The following is an 18,438-nucleotide window of genomic DNA, read 5'->3' on the forward strand; positions in this document are numbered from 1 at the left end:
TATTAGTTAGAAAACGTTTGTATGGGAAATAGAAAAATGCTGTTTTGAGGATTTTCCCGCCAATTATTCGAATTTTTCTCACCTTTTAAATCTTCCCTAGACCTCCACGAATAATTCAAGACCAAGATAAGATAAATCCGTTCAGCCGTTCTCGAGTTTTAGCGAGACTAACGAACAGCAATTCATTTTTATATATATAGATTTGAATCACCCTCTTTATTGGCCTGTAATTTTTGGAATGTTTGCAAATTTTGTTTAATATTGAAATCGATTCAATTATTTTGTTTTAAAATTTGATTTTCCTGAATTTGCTGTCAATGATAAACATATAATGCGTTTACCATCTCTATATATACGACTGAAGCAACTTCAGACTGAATTAAAAGTCAAATCTTTACGACGTAATTACTGTATAATCTATAACTATACGTAAACTAGCAGACATATACGGACATAAAAGAGTTCTCATCTTACTATGACAGCTGACATGACGTCACTCGCAAATGACTTCACAAAGCCATAGTAAAGCTAATGAAAACTTACGTAGTCGTGTTAATGAAAAAAGACCTTTAATCAATCACATAACAGGTATTATAGTTTTTTTAATGCTTTCAAAGCATTTAAAAACACAATCCAACACCTTGAATTACAATGTAGATAATGTTTGGCATCCACTGCGCTCGCCATCCTGAGACATGAGATGTTAAGTCCTATTATGTCTAGAATTTACATTGGCTATAATTTTCTTCAAATAGTGGCTACACATTGCTGCTTGGCGGCAGAAATAGACTTTGCGATGATACCTACCCAGACAGACTCCCACATATGAGAGACCTATCATCAGTAAAAATATATTAACATCAATCGACTTGTCAAATGCAACATAAAAACGCTATCTGAGCTGTACGATAAACTAATTACTTCGACTTAATCGCTCCCAGCGTTCGCAACTTCGTTTGACACAATAAAAATCTGGATCGCTTGTATATTGTACTCCGGGGTAATTTTTAAGTTGCCCAAGTTGCATTACTGCACTTAAACTGTTGTTTTTATAGTAATTTTTAAAATTTATTATAATAAAATGTATCATGAAATGGTGGGCGACTCCAAAACTCTACAGTGGATATTTAAAATATTCCAGAAAAATTTAGAACGTGCCTTGGAAGGTGATGACGTCAATGAGGTGACGTGCATAGTTTTGAGTTTTCGTTCAAAGTTTAAATTGGAATAATAAAAATATATGTATAGTAATTTTTATTTTATTTATATATATAAATATATACAAATATTAATATTACATTATATAAATAATAATAATATTACAATATTATTATTATTTATATATTGTATTATTTGTCATTTGAACTTTTAAATTTTCAACCCTTCTTTCATGCACCTACCACGATTATCTCGGCACCACCCTAAGGTTGGCTGGTAGAGAATGCCTATGGCATTAAGTCCGCCTGTGCGAAGTGCTAAATAAATAAATAAATAAATAAAACTAAAAATCGTATTTATGCGGTCACAAAACATTGACTTTTCGTTCAAATTTATTTTAAACTGGATTAATAAAACTAAAAATCACATTTTTGCGGTCATAAAAATAACGTAAACACTATATTACACATATCATCATCATAAGCTGTAGGATGTTCACTGCTCAACTTGGGCCTCCTCCAAAGGAGGATATTCCCTCATCCTCGAAATTGGCCTTATATTCAACCTTTTATAGTGATTTTAATAAAAGGAAAACATATTATTGTTCGCTAAAAATAGCAGAGTGCTCACTATTGAATAACAGATTAATATTGTTACAACCTTATTCATAGACGTTTTTTATCTAAAGACAGAGTAAAGCTGTGATAACAAGTCTGTTTCTCACATTATTCTAATATTGTGATACAACAATATTAGCCAATCACAACGCTCCTATGTCTACGCACTGCGAAGGCTACCAGTCCGTCAGCACTGAGAAACAGACTTGTTATCACAGCTATACTCCGTCCATAGATAAAAAAACGTCTATTAATAAGGAGGTTAGAGTATTAATAGAAATAAAAAGATCAATTTTTTCTTTGTTTCAAAGCAAATGTTGCCAAACTTAAATGTAAATGTTCCTCACTCCTCCCTAATTTTATCCGGCCAATTAGACAATCCATACTCCCTGAAATAACAAAATGGAACTCTCTGGACATCCAAACATTCCGCAAAAAAAGGTTAAACCTAACAATCCTCTAAATCCGTAAACAGCAAAACCAATTGGTACGGAAACGTTCGGTTTAACGGTCATCCGAAAAACTAACTCTCAGCTTAACTGTTAAACCTTTTTATCAACACCTAAATTAGAATAATAGCTTGTAACAAAAATTAGGGAATATTTATAATATTGTAAAAATGTAAGTCAATTATGAAATATTTTAAAATATTTAGATACGTGATTTATGTTTAACATTTCATTTGCTTTGAAACATTTAATGTGTTGGCTGTGACAGTCTATATGTGCAGGTGTGAATATTGGAAGGCTTAATTCCTACAAAATAATCTTTCTCATGCACATAACAATATGTAAAAAAACCTATAAATAACATAATGTCAACACATGTCACGCCTTTATTGCTGAAGGAATTGACAGAGGTACATCCGAAGCATTTACTTTTCGCCTAGTTTGTTCCGTCCCATAATGTAATAATATGTGAGAGAAGGTGAGTCTGTTGCCATATCGGACACAAATTTACGACTCCGAAGTAATACGCCGCAATAAACCCAATATCGCTGTGCCCCACCCGAGATTTGAACCCAAGACCTCAGAGCGTTGGTCGTATCGCATACGCAAAACGCCAACCCACCTAAATCTAAAAAACATATATTTTGAAAATAGTATTTATACCTATCTGCCTAAATAAATCATGATTAATTAATTTCTTTTGTTACTCAAAATTGATTTAATTCCCCAAGAATCATTAACGAAAAGGACAACAGAATTTCTTGCTAACTTCTTTCTTGAAAGCAGCGTTTATTGAATCAATGAACAAGTTAGCAGGTTGTTAGTGGTAACAACTCGGTAATGGGATTACGGCGGTTAAAAGCCGGGCTTGTTGACCGTTTGGTACGCTGCCACTTCCTTGCAATACAATATAAATTAAATAAACTGATGTCTGTAATATATTTTGCACTCTTAATAAAATAATGACCCATTCCAAAATTGCCAAATTGTGAGAATCGTCAAACAATCAATTTCTGATTGCGACCTTTTATATTTTTCCCATTTTTTTCAATGCTATAGGTTTCACTATTTATCTATCTTTAATAAACTCAATTTTATAGCAACTTCAAAAAAAAAGGTAGCAAACAAAACATAGTTTTCTGACGACTGCCACAAATTAACAATTTCGAAATAGGTCATTATTTTATTAAGAGTGCGATTTGTCAAATTGTTAAACAATAGACTGCCATATTTGGTCACAGCGATAACATAGACACATTATAGTTGGGATACTGTTTTAGTCGGTAGGTACCTGCCTGGTTTAAGTAATACATATACATTCGCGCCTTTTAATCCCGAAAGGGTAGGCAGAGGCGTAACTAGTTCACCTAATTTACGCCGTGCGTGTTCCGTCCCAATATGTGATAGGCGGGAACCGATCGTACTATCGACCATAAATTTCAGACTGCGGGTGGATACTGAGTAGAAAAATCCAATATAAACTCATATAAACGTGTCAATTGAAAATTAAGTCATAACAGTTGTATTATACGGTTATAAAGGGGACAGAATTAATTTAATTCGCGGGTTAAACAGAATATGCACTGACTAAACGTTATACCACGGACCACTTAAACGTAGATTAACCGCTAGCTCTCACGAGTTAATGAGCGTATTTTTCGTCATTCAGTTTAACAGTTAAAAATTGACGCTTTTAATCAAAACTTTTTAGTGTTTGAATTTATTTTTTTGGATTAGGAATGACATAACAGCATTTACTTTTAAAAAAAGAACTAACCTAAGATATTTAAAAAAAATATTTCTTCAGTGTTAATAAAAAATTATAGTGATTTTGGCATTTGCTTAAATTCACTTTTTCGTATTTGATCGCTGATTTCCAACATAAGGAAACATTGTAGTACATTGTTGACAATACATAAAATTTATTATAACCTCTTTTCTCTACATTAACTTATAAGGCCAATGACCTTTAAGAGCTATTGGAAAAATTATTTCGCATATTCTATTAGTGTTGATAACACCACATAACATGTGATTGAACGTTGTTGTTCTTCCCGGGGTCTCAAATTATGTCTGTACCAAATTTCATCGAAATCTGAATTCTCGTTTTTGAGTAAATCACGTTCAAACATACAAACACAGCGTGAGACTTTGTTTTACAATAGGTAAGGTTAACATTACTCCAAGGAACTTGTGGGCTACTTATATATTATTTACATATTTACACAACTCATCACATATGTACACAATTCCTAACAACTAAATTAATATTTACATGCCCACATATTCACACACACACACACACACACAATCACACACACACACACATATACATATATATACGCACACCTATTCCACCTAAAATAATTATATTCACACGTCATCCTACACAAGTTAATGACGGATAAAATGTAGACGACGTACAATGGAACCGAGAACAAAAACCGGCTCTGTCGCTCGGACAATAGGTGACGTAGCAGTGGCCAGTCGGTGCGCCCGCGCACTATCGATGCTACGGGGCCCTCGCCTCCCGAACAGTCTCGAATCGAGAACTGTGCCGTGCGCTAACGTGACGTTCGCCGCTAGCTATTACTTTTGCTTGCGTGTCCTGCTTATTGTCTCGCTACTTCTAGTCTGTACTTTCTATACTGGACTGTTTCTTAGTGCTATTACTGACTATCTACTTTTTGTGACTTTTGTGCTGTGCTACGCTATAATTCTGTGCTTCTTGTAACTTAACTCTATTCTTCTCTTCTGTGCTTCGAACTTTCTACACTTATTCTTCTGTGCTTGTGCTTAACTCCTTCTAACAATAAAATATAGTTGTGTGTATTCAGTGGTACAATTATTTATCGACACCCGTTCCACACCTGGGACTCGAATCGACCACCATCCTACGCACCCTATAACTGGTGACCCCGTAAGAACACACTACATTATTATAAAATGAGTGAATCCAGCAGTGATTCGGCAAAAACGGTCGGTTCTAGAAGAGACGAACACGTCACGCGCCGTGCAAAACCAATGCGCGTTTCCACTGAACGGTCCGACAAAACGTCATACGGCAAAATAAAAAATTTGAAGGTGCCACAATTTTCCTCGGATGATCCGGAGCTATGGTTTGCTTTGCTGGAAGCCCAATTTGAAACTTTTGACATCACGGATGATCACACGAAATTTAGCCAAGTGATCAACAACTTGGACATCCAGCACGCAAGGTCAGTCAAAGATGTCATTACAAATCCACCGACAAAGCATCGTTATGAGAAAATCAAGGCAGAGGTAATTAAGAGATTTGCCGATTCTCACGAGCGACGGGTGAAGAAACTTCTCACCCACGAAGAGCTTGGTGACCGCAAACCCTCGGAATTTCTCCGTCACCTGCAAGACTTAGCTGGTCCTGCTGCTCCAGAGGATTTCATTAAATCTATATGGACCAATCGATTACCATCTGGCATCCAGGCGCTATTGGCATCCCAGCCCTCTCACTCATTGGATCAACTCGCAGATCTGGCTGATCGAATTCAAGAGCTGACTCAGCCTTGTGGTCCTGCTGTGGCTGCGGCTTCATCGTCGTCGTACGCTCCTCAAGCCCCAAGTAACGAGATTGCTGAGATTAAGCAGATGATTGGGAAGCTTGCAAGGAAGTTGGATGAGCACACCCGTAGTTCCCGATGCACCTCTCATGGCAGATCCAGGCCGCGTCAACGATCCGAATCACCCTCGCGTAATAGTAGGAGCAGATCGCAGTCAAGCTACCGACGGTACCCAATTTGTTGGTACCACTTCAAGTTTGGAGAAAACGCCAGGAGATGCGTGAGGCCATGTGACTACGGCAAGTCGGGAAACGCGACGGGCAATCGCTAATGGCGACGGACGACTGCCCAGCTACCCCAGGTCGCCTATTCGTGACAGACCGCAACACGAACATCCAATATTTGGTGGACACTGGCAGCGACATCTGTGTCTTCCCGCGAGCTGCGCTCCGAGATCGCCGTGACAAAACGGACTATCAGCTGTGCGCCGCCAATGGAACGCCTATAGAAACCTTCGGTTTCATAGACCTTAGTTTAGATTTTGGTTTAAGAAGAGCGTTCCAATGGAGACTTGTAGTGGCCAATGTTACTAAGGCGATCATTGGTATAGACTTTTTAAGCCATTTCAATTTGGTCGTAGATTGTAAAAATAAACGCCTCATTGATATTACAACCTCATTGTCCACTCAAGTCTCGGTCGCAAAAGTTAATGTTAGTTCTGTTAAGATATCAAGTGGTGAGACAAGGTATCATCGCATTTTAGATAAGTTCCCTGAAATCACACGCCCATCAGGCACACTATCTACACCGCGACACAATATCGTCCACCACATTAGGACAACACCCGGTCCTCCGGTATCCTGCACGCCTCGTAGATTAGCCCCAGATAAGCTGAAAATAGCCAAACAGGAGTTTCAGCTTATGTTAAATAATGGGATAGCACGTCCGTCTGAAAGTTCCTGGGCTTCGCCGTTACATCTCGCCCCCAAAAAAGATAACAGCTGGAGACCTTGTGGCGATTATAGAATGTTGAACGCCCGCACCATTCCTGACCGCTACCCCATTAGGCACATACAAGACTTTGCACACAGTATTGCAGGCTGTAAAGTTTTTAGTACTGTGGATTTAGAAAAGGCGTATCATCAGATTCCAGTCTACAACGATGACATAGCTAAGACCGCTATCACAACTCCGTTTGGCCTGTTCGAGTTCCCGTTTATGACTTTTGGTCTAAGGAACGCAGGCCAAACGTTCCAAAGGTTTGTGGACGAGTTGACTCGAGGTCTAGACTTCTGTTTTGCATACCTAGATGATTTTTTGGTATTTTCTCGAACAGAAGCCGAACATGAAGATCATCTTCAGCAACTCTTCACGCGTATGCAGGATTACGGAGTGCTGGTGAATACCTCGAAGTGCGTATTTGGTGCCAGTGAGGTAACTTTTCTGGGCTATCGCATTTCCGAAGCAGGTACAAAGCCACTGGAGTCCAAGGTAAATGCCATCAAAGAATTTCCCATGCCAAAGACCGTCAGACAGCTCAGGAGATTCCTTGGCATGATAAATTTTTACCGGCGATTTATACCCCAGGCCGCTAGGATCCAGGCACCACTTAATGCTTTGCTCAAGGGATCTGTTAAGCCATCCCACCCCATAGAACTCTCAGGCTCAACTCTTTCCGCATTCGAAGAATGCAAAGAAAGCCTTTCTAATGCTGCATTACTTGCCCACCCCGACTGCAAATCTCAGCTTGCTCTGGTAACAGATGCGTCTGATACAGCAATGGGAGCAGTTTTGCAGCAATTTACAGACGGACACTGGGAACCTTTGGCCTTTTTCTCAAAGAATTTGAGCCCTTCCCAAAGAAAATATTCTCCCTACGACCGCGAGCTTTTGGCAATCTACGAAGGTATCAAATACTTTCGTTTTATGTTGGAAGCTCGACACTTTGTGGTATTCACCGACCACAAACCCTTGTGTTTCGCATTTCGTAATCGGAGAGATACTTGTTCGCCTCGCCAATATCGTCATTTCGATTTCATATCGCAATTTACGACTGACATTCGACATATTGCAGGCAAGGACAATGTAGTGGCAGACACCCTATCTCGAGTTGATGAAATACACGCGCCTATAGACTTAGACCATCTCGCTGCATCTCAATCTGTAGACCCAGAACTTCAACAACTTCTTACTGGAGGTTCCTCGCTGCGTCTAGAGAAGTTGAGGATGCCTAATAGTCAGGCAGAGCTTTACTGTGACGTCAGCACTTCGTCAAGCAGGCCGTTCGTCACGAAAGCTTTGCGGAAGCAAGTGTTTGACTGTCTTCACAGTCTGAGCCATCCTGGACCGAATGCCTCAGCTAAATTAGTAGCTGCACGTTTCGTCTGGCCTGGCATGCGCAAAGATTGCCGAGAGTGGGCGCGAAAATGCTTAGCATGTCAGCGATGTAAAGTGCATCGACATGTTTCTTCCCCTTTAGGGACATTTGATTTACCCCGGGCAAGATTTTCATTTATTCATGTTGACATAATAGGCCCACTTCCCCCATCACAAGGCAATAAGTACTGCCTCACAATCGTGGACCGCTTTACACGCTGGCCTGAAGCTATCCCGATGGTAGATATGTCCGCTGAAACCGTAGGCAAATCATTGATTTCGTGGATATCCAGATTTGGATGCCCCACTGATGTCGTTACAGACCGCGGTCGACAATTCGAATCCACGCTCTTCCAATTTCTTGGAAGAACGGTGGGATTCAAACATCGACGGACTACCGCTTACCATCCTGCGTGTAATGGCCTTGTTGAGCGCTTCCACCGTCAACTCAAGGCGGCCATTATGTGTCACGTCGACCCGAACTGGGTGGACACATTACCCCTTATTTTGCTCGGGATAAGAAGTTCCTTTAAAGAGGATTTACAAGCTTCCTCGGCTGAATTAGTTTATGGTGAGCCATTGCGCTTACCGGGAGACTTCTTCCAAACCTCCCCCACTGATTTACCCGACATCTGTGACTTCACAAACCGACTGCGTCGCATTACTTCCCATCTGCAACCAACTCCTGCTTCACGTCACAGAAAGGATAAAATCTTTGTATTCAAAGACCTCTCTACTTCAACCCACGTATTTTTAAGGGACGACTCAGTACGAACATCCCTACAACCCCCTTATTCAGGCCCATATGAAGTGGTTGAAAGGGGAGACAAAAACTTTAAAATACAGATACGAGGAAAAGTCGTCAAAGTATCCATAGACCGTCTTAAACCGGCCTATATACTTGCCGACCAATCACCCTCTCCCGAAATTTCTTTTAAACCCATCCCCCCTGCCATTACCACACCTACTCCCATACAAAGCAACGGTGAAGATATCCCAAGGAAAACCCGTTCTGGTCGAGTAGTTCATTTCCCTAATTATTATCGACCGTAGCAACGGTCTAGGGGGGGAGTGATGTGGGCTACTTATATATTATTTACATATTTACACAACTCATCACATATGTACACAATTCCTAACAACTAAATTAATATTTACATGCCCACATATTCACACACACACACACACACACAATCACACACACACACACATATACATATATATACGCACACCTATTCCACCTAAAATAATTATATTCACACGTCATCCTACACAAGTTAATGACGGATAAAATGTAGACGACGTACAATGGAACCGAGAACAAAAACCGGCTCTGTCGCTCGGACAATAGGTGACGTAGCAGTGGCCAGTCGGTGCGCCCGCGCACTATCGATGCTACGGGGCCCTCGCCTCCCGAACAGTCTCGAATCGAGAACTGTGCCGTGCGCTAACGTGACGTTCGCCGCTAGCTATTACTTTTGCTTGCGTGTCCTGCTTATTGTCTCGCTACTTCTAGTCTGTACTTTCTATACTGGACTGTTTCTTAGTGCTATTACTGACTATCTACTTTTTGTGACTTTTGTGCTGTGCTACGCTATAATTCTGTGCTTCTTGTAACTTAACTCTATTCTTCTCTTCTGTGCTTCGAACTTTCTACACTTATTCTTCTGTGCTTGTGCTTAACTCCTTCTAACAATAAAATATAGTTGTGTGTATTCAGTGGTACAATTATTTATCGACACCCGTTCCACACCTGGGACTCGAATCGACCACCATCCTACGCACCCTATAAACTTAAGATTTTTATTACGTTAGAAATAAAAATTACCTTTCCTTTTATCATTCTCATTGTATTTCTGTTTATTAAAACGTTCTGCTCTATATTCATATCCAAAATAGGGCATGTAAATTTGAATACCAATAACTTTGTTTCCGATTCCCTTAAACAGCTTATTTCGTATTTATTTATGCAGGTCCAGGAATAGTGTTATAGCCGTTCTGAGGCTTAGGTAATAGATTTTTGTATTTTTCTTTCTAAAAATGTTCTTGAATATGTATATTGGAGTAAATGCTGTAATTTTATTTATTACTGTATTGTACATAGCATATTTACAATGCGTTACTAAATGATACGTTCTCATATTCTTAAATAACACTTTATAATAAATTATTCGATACGTAGATGTCAATGAAAAAAGGTTCCTCGCTTTTGTAAATTTGAAAAGACAATAATTCATAGTTACTATATATATTTCGGGATTATTGAAAATTTTCACTGATAGACTTAAAATGATGTGAAATTTATATTTAAGTTAATTGCACATAAAATACAACATAGAACCTTGCAATAGTAAGCCAGAGATATCACTGTAACACGGTAGCCCTCAAACAAAAAACCGATTTTGTTTATTTTTTTACAAATTCGTAGTCTTGCAATATCTGTATGAAGCTTGATTTTGAAGATCTCACAGCAGAGGCTGAATTTCATCTGGATATTAGCATGCATTTTGATTCGCATGTGGACATTGACAGATTGCTCGGTTGGTATTATTCAAGAGGCAGTGACCACCTCTGCACAATGATTATGCTATTGATTGATTACGGAATCAGAAGATGGTTCAATCGGATGACTAAACTTGTAAACAAGTTGATTTACCTTCTCTCTCTCTCTCAAGTCGATCCTTCATTATCTCTCTCCGGTCATGTCGGATTGCATTCTATAAGAGTGAAGGAACGAAGAGTGCACCTATTGTATTGCATACACACTTGTGCACTATATCTTCTGCATGCTTGGCTGATTTCCGTTAAGATCGGCCGCCGTTGCCAAAATTCGGTTAGGAATAAATCACCCATTATTGAGGTTTGTGACTGTCAATTATCTTCATAGTGATAGCTCTCCATAGGCTTCGGTCTTCTGCCTGATGAAGTGCTAGGTTAGGTTAAATATTAAGAGGACCTGTGCATGTTTTTTTTTTTATTTTTTTTTTTTACATATATTATATGATAATAATTTCTTATATTTACGCGAATGTTAGACATTGAAATTAAACTAATTGACAACTAATTAGTTTAATCGGCTAAACTAATCGGCTGCCAGACTTCAAGACACTGTGAGCTCATTCTGCGTAGATCGGACCACCAACAGCTAAAATTTTAAAAAAGTTGTATAATTGTAAAATGTAGGTAGATATTGTAACTTTGACTTTGCGGTTGAACAACACCTCAGTCCCCCCCGTGACCATGAAGGCTGCAAAGTCTTCGAAACGTCGGGAGAAAAATAAAAAACAAAAAACCGCGATAGAATCCGGAAAATTAGTTTAATTTCAATATATTATATGTATAAATAAATAAATAAGTATAATATATAATAGGTTATATGTTATATAACCTTTCTCAATTACTTAAAACTTGATACTTAATAATATATGTATTGCTGGACACGGCGCGCATTGTGAGGAGATTCCTCACTTTGAATCCCTAACCGCCGGTGGCCTGGGTCTAGCGCTTCGACATCGGAGGGTCATACATTTTTTATATTTTTATATGCATGTTTTTTTTTAAATGTATATGTAAAAATGTAAAAAAATACCTTTAAAATAAAGAGAATTGACCATATGTACTATAGATTGTTTCGAAAGGAAGGATGATTGACTAAATACATAGATGTAAACAAGTAGAATTTTCACTAAATATTCAAAGAAACCATAAGTAGGTACGTATTTTCACATTAAAAATGTTTCACATTTTAATTTGTTGTCTTCCTCTCTTTTGACAACATTTTGCATTGAAGTGTCAAAATCGAATGGTATTGTGAAACGCTTTTTGATTTCGACATGTCACAATCAACTTTGACAAAAACGTAAATAAAGAATTGTGTTTTTATGACGATAGTCAGTTTTATTTATGTTTTGTTGGGATTAATTGTACCAAATACGTTATAAATAAAGTAAAATTAAATTGAAATTGAACTCAAATGTTCAACCAAAATGCATACACGGCAGTATAGAGGTAGTCTTTAAAAATATTAGGCAGATTCGTGCACAAACTTGTTCAGTAATAGAAAACTACATAACTCCAGAATTGTCACGCGGGCGGAACCGCTAGCAAAAGCTAGTGTATTATAAATTTCGAGCAATTAGCTTGTAGAAATACGTTTAGCGCGGTTTTGCTTGGGCTAATGTCTCAAACAATTACACAAATAAAGGGAGTACCTATTATTCCGATCATAAAATTCTCAATATTATTCGTGTACACTCCACTTAATGGTATTGTTTTTCTTATCTTAAGAATACATTACCTGGGTACCCGTCTCAGATATTCCTATGGTAATGGTTTGTTTACAGATGAAATTCAAACTTATTGCCACATTAATGATTTTGTAGTGCTTCAGAATTGTGAAATTGAATAACTTAGGCTATTTGGATTGTTAAATTATATAATAGTTATAAAAATAAATCAGTTTGATGGTCCTCATTTTTTTTATTGCATTTTACCGATAACATGATACGTTAGTGAATTATTATATTTTATATTGGCAATACATTTAGAATTATTTGAATTAATATTACATTTTCAACGACCATATCCTCTCGAAAACCTAAGTCGGGTGAAACTACAGAAAATTCGGAGTCTCTAAACGAACGGTGGTCCTAGATAAGGCATTCACATTAAAATTGTACCCTATTTACGAGATATAAAGCCGATTTTGACAAAATAGTGTAGGACATGATATTCTAACAATTCTTTCTGGATACTTAATGTTCTATATAGAGTCCATTATACAAATTTAATATTACGTAAAGTCTACGAAATAAAAATAACAAACATATAAAAAATAGTCGAATTGAGAACCCCCTCCTTTTTTGAAGACGGATAAAATATAAACCTGAATTGGATATACAATAATTTAAATAACCAAACCCTACGTTTTAAATATGTAATTAAAATCTTACAAGTAATCTAGGCTTAATTTTAATTATCAAAACAGTTGTGTAAATATTGTTCTGACAACCATTATAATAATTATTATAACATACTATGATAATTTATCATAAAGTTTGACACAACTCAGAACTTAGTACGGTTAACAAAATAATTTGGGTTTACCTTCCAGTAGAAGGATATTGTTTTAATATTTACTACTGAAAATCAAGCAGTTTCGAACAGTTAATACACAACTTGTTTTAATGACCTTTATTGTATAGTAACATATTGTTAAAACTCCAATTGTTGTATAAATTTAAATTTATTCTAGAAATAAATACCTATTTACTTTACTGGTGGTAGGTATTTGTGAGAGTACGCGTGGGTAGGTACCACCGTAATGACTATTTCTGCCGCCAAACAACAGTGTGTAGTCACTGTTATGTTCCGGTTTGAAGAACATTACAACCAGTGTAACTACAGGACATGATAAGACTTAACATCTCATGTCTCAGGATGGCGAGCGCAGTGGAATACCAAACAATACTTTGTAATTCAAGGTATTGTGTGGTGTTTCTGTTATTTATGGGCGTATTGCTTACCATCAGGCAAATGGCAAGCTCGTCTCATTCAAAGAAATAAAAAATTAAAAAAATAAAAAATAAAATTGTTTACGTAAAAAATAAATGTACAATAATATCCAGTCCGTATTGATATACGAATTGTGTATATGAAACGACGTCGAAGCATCAATATTCAAACATCGAAACAATCATGTAAAACGATAAAAAATATTTTGGTGCACGAATCCGTGTGTGATTATGAATATTTTGTCAAATGTTTATTTTTAACAATAAACATGACATTTTCAGATGTGCCAGAAGTTTAATAAATATTGAATCCTTTCACAGTTCTTATTGCTTCAAAATCAAGGGAAAATCGTCTTTCGGGAAATCCCATAGATACCTCTTACCTGGTGTAATGAGGTCAATTTGCTGTATCCGGATAAAAAGATAATAGTCAATAGTTTCGATAGACTAATTGTAGATAGAATGGACTGCCACAGTACCCAGTTTCAAAAATTACCTTCAAATCAAAGTTATGTTTGTATTCCCAATAATCACTCGTAATGAAAGCGTGATTAAACATTCTCAAGAACTCTACATAAGAATTTTGTATGAAAGATGCAATGGCCCAAGCCCTCTTAATAACCAGGGTGCAGCTTCTCAACAATAGTACTGAATTGCATACAATGCTAGTTTTATTATTATTTTTGGTACAATGCAATCAAAACTAAGTTTATTGTTGGCAAATCTTACTTCAAATAGCCATCATAGCCTTACAACTAGATGTGATAATTCATGATGATTGGAAGCTTGCATAAGCCTGGAATCCCGTTCTACATTTAATTAAATCGGAACCCAGACTTCAAGACACTGTGAGCTCATTTTGTGTAGATCGGACCATCAAGAGCTAAAATTAAAAAACAATATTGTATAATTGTAGAATGTAGGTGGATATTGTAACTGACTTTTTGGAGAAACAACATCTTAGTCCGCCCCGTAACTATGAAGGTGGCAAAGTCTTCGGAACATCGGGAGAAAATTATGATAAAAAAATCGTGATAAAAACCGCAAATAGGTTTATTTTAATTCAAGTAGTCTCTTGTTACTTTTGTTTTATACTATTGAAGCCTTGTAAAGAATAAAAATTGTTTAACTAACAACTAAAGATGACTTGTACCGATATATCTTTGATCCTATTCTGGCAATTCCAAGCGGAAGACTGTGGGTTTGAATAGTTTGATTGTTAAATATTGGACCCGAGACCGATATGATCAAAGTTTTGCTTATTTACTGATCACAATAGTTCCTGTTGAGTGTAATTAAATGTTAATTTTAGATAATTTAATTTGATATAGTTACTATTTGAAGATTTTTCGGATGCGAAATGTATCAGTAGCAATGAATTAAAAGTAACTTACCAAATCATTAAACATTAAATGCATTAATTGCATCTCTACCTACCGTTCGGAGTTAATATACGAGTGAGCTTAACTGTGTTAATATTTATATAGAAATAACTGATGTTTCTATGTACAGTAAGCGGCATCATAATTTTCATTTTATCATATCAATAATCTGACAGTAAAGGTTTCCCGCGCAATCGGCTTTACTTTGATGACTACCCGCTACAACCGATACAATGCAACCGCAATGAATTGGCCTATTACATAAATTAACAATCTTAAAGTCATATGTGAAGTCAATAAAAAGTGTAATTATCTGACAAAACAACAAACAAGCATTAAAACTAAACTATTTTTCAGATTTTATCGCGTTTTTTATATTTTAATGTTCTCCCCACATTTCGAAGACTTTGCAGCCCTCACGGTCAAGGGAGGATTGAAGTATTAGTAATCCGCAAAGTGAAAGTTACAGTATGTAACTACATTTAACAATAATACAACATTTTAAATCTTTTGCTGTTGGTAGTGCGATCTACGCAATATGAGCTCACAGTGTCTTGAAGTCGTAAGGTGATTAGGCCTTAGTCAACCACGCTGGCCTAGTGCGGATTGGTAGACTTCACCCACCCTTCAAATTGCTACAGAGAACTCTTCAGGTATGCAGGTTTCCTTACGATGTTTTCCTTCTTCGTTAAAGCAAGCGATAATTCATAAAGAATACACCAATTATTTTATAACAGATAGAAGTGTGTGCTATTGGGTTTTAAACCTGCGGAGATTCGTCTCGGCAGTCCATTCCACACCCAAATAGGCTATCGCTGCAATGTCTTGATTTTATTAATGATAAATAATATCGAACCCCCTTACCTTATATGGAAGTACTACTGCACACTTCATATCTCTACATCGCTATCTCATCTCTAGAAGGCTGTAGTTTCTACAAACTATAACTTTATCGCCACTAGTATCTAACTTCTAAGTGGCCAATTCAAAGCGATCACACTATAATCGTAGGTTTACGCCTGTGTTCCTAAACGACTAGGCAGAGGGTTAATACATCAATTTTTTTTAGCTTACTTCGGAAGCTGATAAAGGGCGATAATATGGCTATGTCGATTACAAATTCTAATACATTTTTTTTTATAAAAAATACTATTTTTATTAATGATACTATTTTTATTGTGATTATAACAGATTTTATAAATAAACTATTTAAAATTAAATGTTTTACTGGAATAAGACGAAATGGTAATTTTCATAATTACACACATACGTACAAACAATCACAATATAAAACCTTTTTTATATCGGTTAAAAAGATAAGTTAAGTGTTTCAATAACTTTAAAATTAGTTGTTAAGTGGCCGGTATCATAAAAATAGCGAAAAGTGAGAGGCTTATAACACTCATAACACTATTATTGCGTCGGTTGGAAGTAAAAATATCTAGATATTTCATAAGCTTTCAAATTAGCTTAGTATTTGCTTGATACGCTGATCGCAAATTTCATTTGACTTAACATAGGTATTCTATTTTTTTTTTTTGGGAAAGGTAACTGAAGTCTTAAACGGAATTTCGAATTACTTCGAGTCCAAAATATTAAATTGTAAAAATCAAACGTAATTGATTTTAAAGTGACGTTTTGTTTTTGCGTTTATAAAATTATTAAGTGCATATTTTTTCTTAACTTCTGTGCAATAAAATAAGACTGAAAAATAAAACAAAAATTATAGCACAATGTCCCTTATTTATTAAAACATTAAAATTTTGGATGCGTAAACAATAAATAATTTAATATCAAAATGTTTTGAAAATTAATATATCCCATTATATTATTTTAGATTATTTTAAATATTTATATTTCATATAAACAATATAAAATGTCTCACACTATCTTCTATCGTAATTTTCTGTGTGAAATGTTGATTTGTAAAGGTTCAAAAGAATAAATCGAAACGTTAAATAAACAGTAGTAAAGAACAAACGCGTGTTACGTTATTTTCTAGTTCGTGTCCTTCGTTCTTTTTGCATTAGTGAAACTAAGCCATAGAACAAAATATTACAAAATAAAATAAAATGAAAATAAAGAAAAAACACATAATGTACAAATGTAGTGTATATTTTCAACCGTTGAAATCTTTATTATAATTGCACCATAATACCTATGAAATTGTTTTACAAAATGAAATGCATTAATTATCCACATTAATATCAAATATACTGAAAACCATATTAAAATAACTAAACAGTATTTCTCAAGACCTAAAGCAAAATTTAATTGTTTTTGGAAAATTGAGCATAATATACCAGTTTTCAATATTTCAGCGGCATCAATACTAAAAAATTAATTTGTTTTTGACCTCTAAAAATGCATAGCGATGTGTAGGGAACATAGAACACCCTAGTTATTGTATATAAGTTGTAAAAAAACTTTTCACTTTAATTCAACGAGGATTCAATCGCTGTTTAGTTTTCTAGAGTAATTTAATAATTTGTTTAATATTATATTTATAACACTGCCCCACTGTTAGATTTTGATGTTTTTTACTTATAATAAATTATTTATCATACATTTCTGCGACCTATGTTTATCAATTAAGAATTATTGAGTTTAAAACTTACACAATTCCACGTAGTCTATTTTCTAAATAACATTAAACAAAATTAGTTACTGTATACTTAATCGTATAATATTATTAAGCCCTAGAATCTTCGTTAAACTTTTTATGAGAATAATATATATCCGAAAAATGTTGAATGCACCTGAATAACTACTTAATGTTTCTCAAAATTTTTACAAATCTTTAAACTGCTCAAAAATCGAATATTCGTAATTTTTTTGACTTCGCAAAACTTCATTTAACTTTTTATTATTATTTAAATATAGAATTTCATCCTCAACACACAAAAAACCACGGCATCCTTAACTCAAACTTACCTTTACGAGATCCGGACGAAAGTTCACGGGTAGCGCGGTAGGCAGAAAGCTCGCCCACAAGTCTCGGCGATCGAGTGCGCTTTGGGCGGGCGGGCCGCAGCTTTTAAGCGCTTGCCATAGACAGAAGAAGCGACGCGTGGGACGACTGACGTAGCTACTGCAGGTAATTGGTAATATATTGGAAAAAATCAAAAGGTTTTGAAAGGGTTTAATATAAAGTTTTAAAGTAATGATGTAAAATGAGTTAGAATTGTTTTTCTTTATTGACGTACGACCACTGTCTTTATGGTGTATAGCAAGTCATCGTTACAATTATTTTCATAAACGAAAGGTCGAACATGTTTTATGTTAAAGTAAAGTTTCCTGTTTCGTGTAAATTGAATGATTGGTACGGATATTACGAATTTCCGATCTCATGAGTACTTATTTTGATCCCACACTAAAAATAAATCTAGTGACAGTGAGTAAAAGAG

The 18,438-nt window shown here is 35.9% G+C and overlaps 2 protein-coding genes across 2 annotated transcripts in view; one reads left to right on the top strand and one right to left on the bottom strand.

Moving 5' to 3' along the window:
- LOC115447598 (neuropeptide CCHamide-2) overlaps positions 1–18,096 on the bottom strand; it is a 42,757-nt gene extending 24,661 nt beyond the window's left edge. Inside the window, exon 1 of the mRNA XM_030174739.2 lies at positions 17,966–18,096. The gene's annotated coding sequence lies outside the window, so the exon portion shown is untranslated. The remainder of the gene's footprint in view (positions 1–17,965) is intronic.
- On the top strand, positions 5,171–6,091 carry LOC115441795. The gene has a single exon (XM_030166700.2). It carries the CDS (start codon positions 5,171–5,173, stop codon positions 6,089–6,091), a length of 921 nt encoding a protein of 306 aa, XP_030022560.2.
- Positions 18,097–18,438: the final 342 nt, after the last annotated feature.

The sequence above is a fragment of the Manduca sexta genome, chromosome 21 (genome assembly GCF_014839805.1).
Source record: "Manduca sexta isolate Smith_Timp_Sample1 chromosome 21, JHU_Msex_v1.0, whole genome shotgun sequence".
Lineage (NCBI taxonomy): Eukaryota > Metazoa > Arthropoda > Insecta > Lepidoptera > Sphingidae > Manduca > Manduca sexta.

Coding starts and splice junctions, on each gene's coding strand:
- LOC115441795 (XM_030166700.2), top strand. CDS start 5,171: ATGAGTGAATCCAGCAGTGATTCGGCAAAAACGGTCGGTTCTAGAAGA.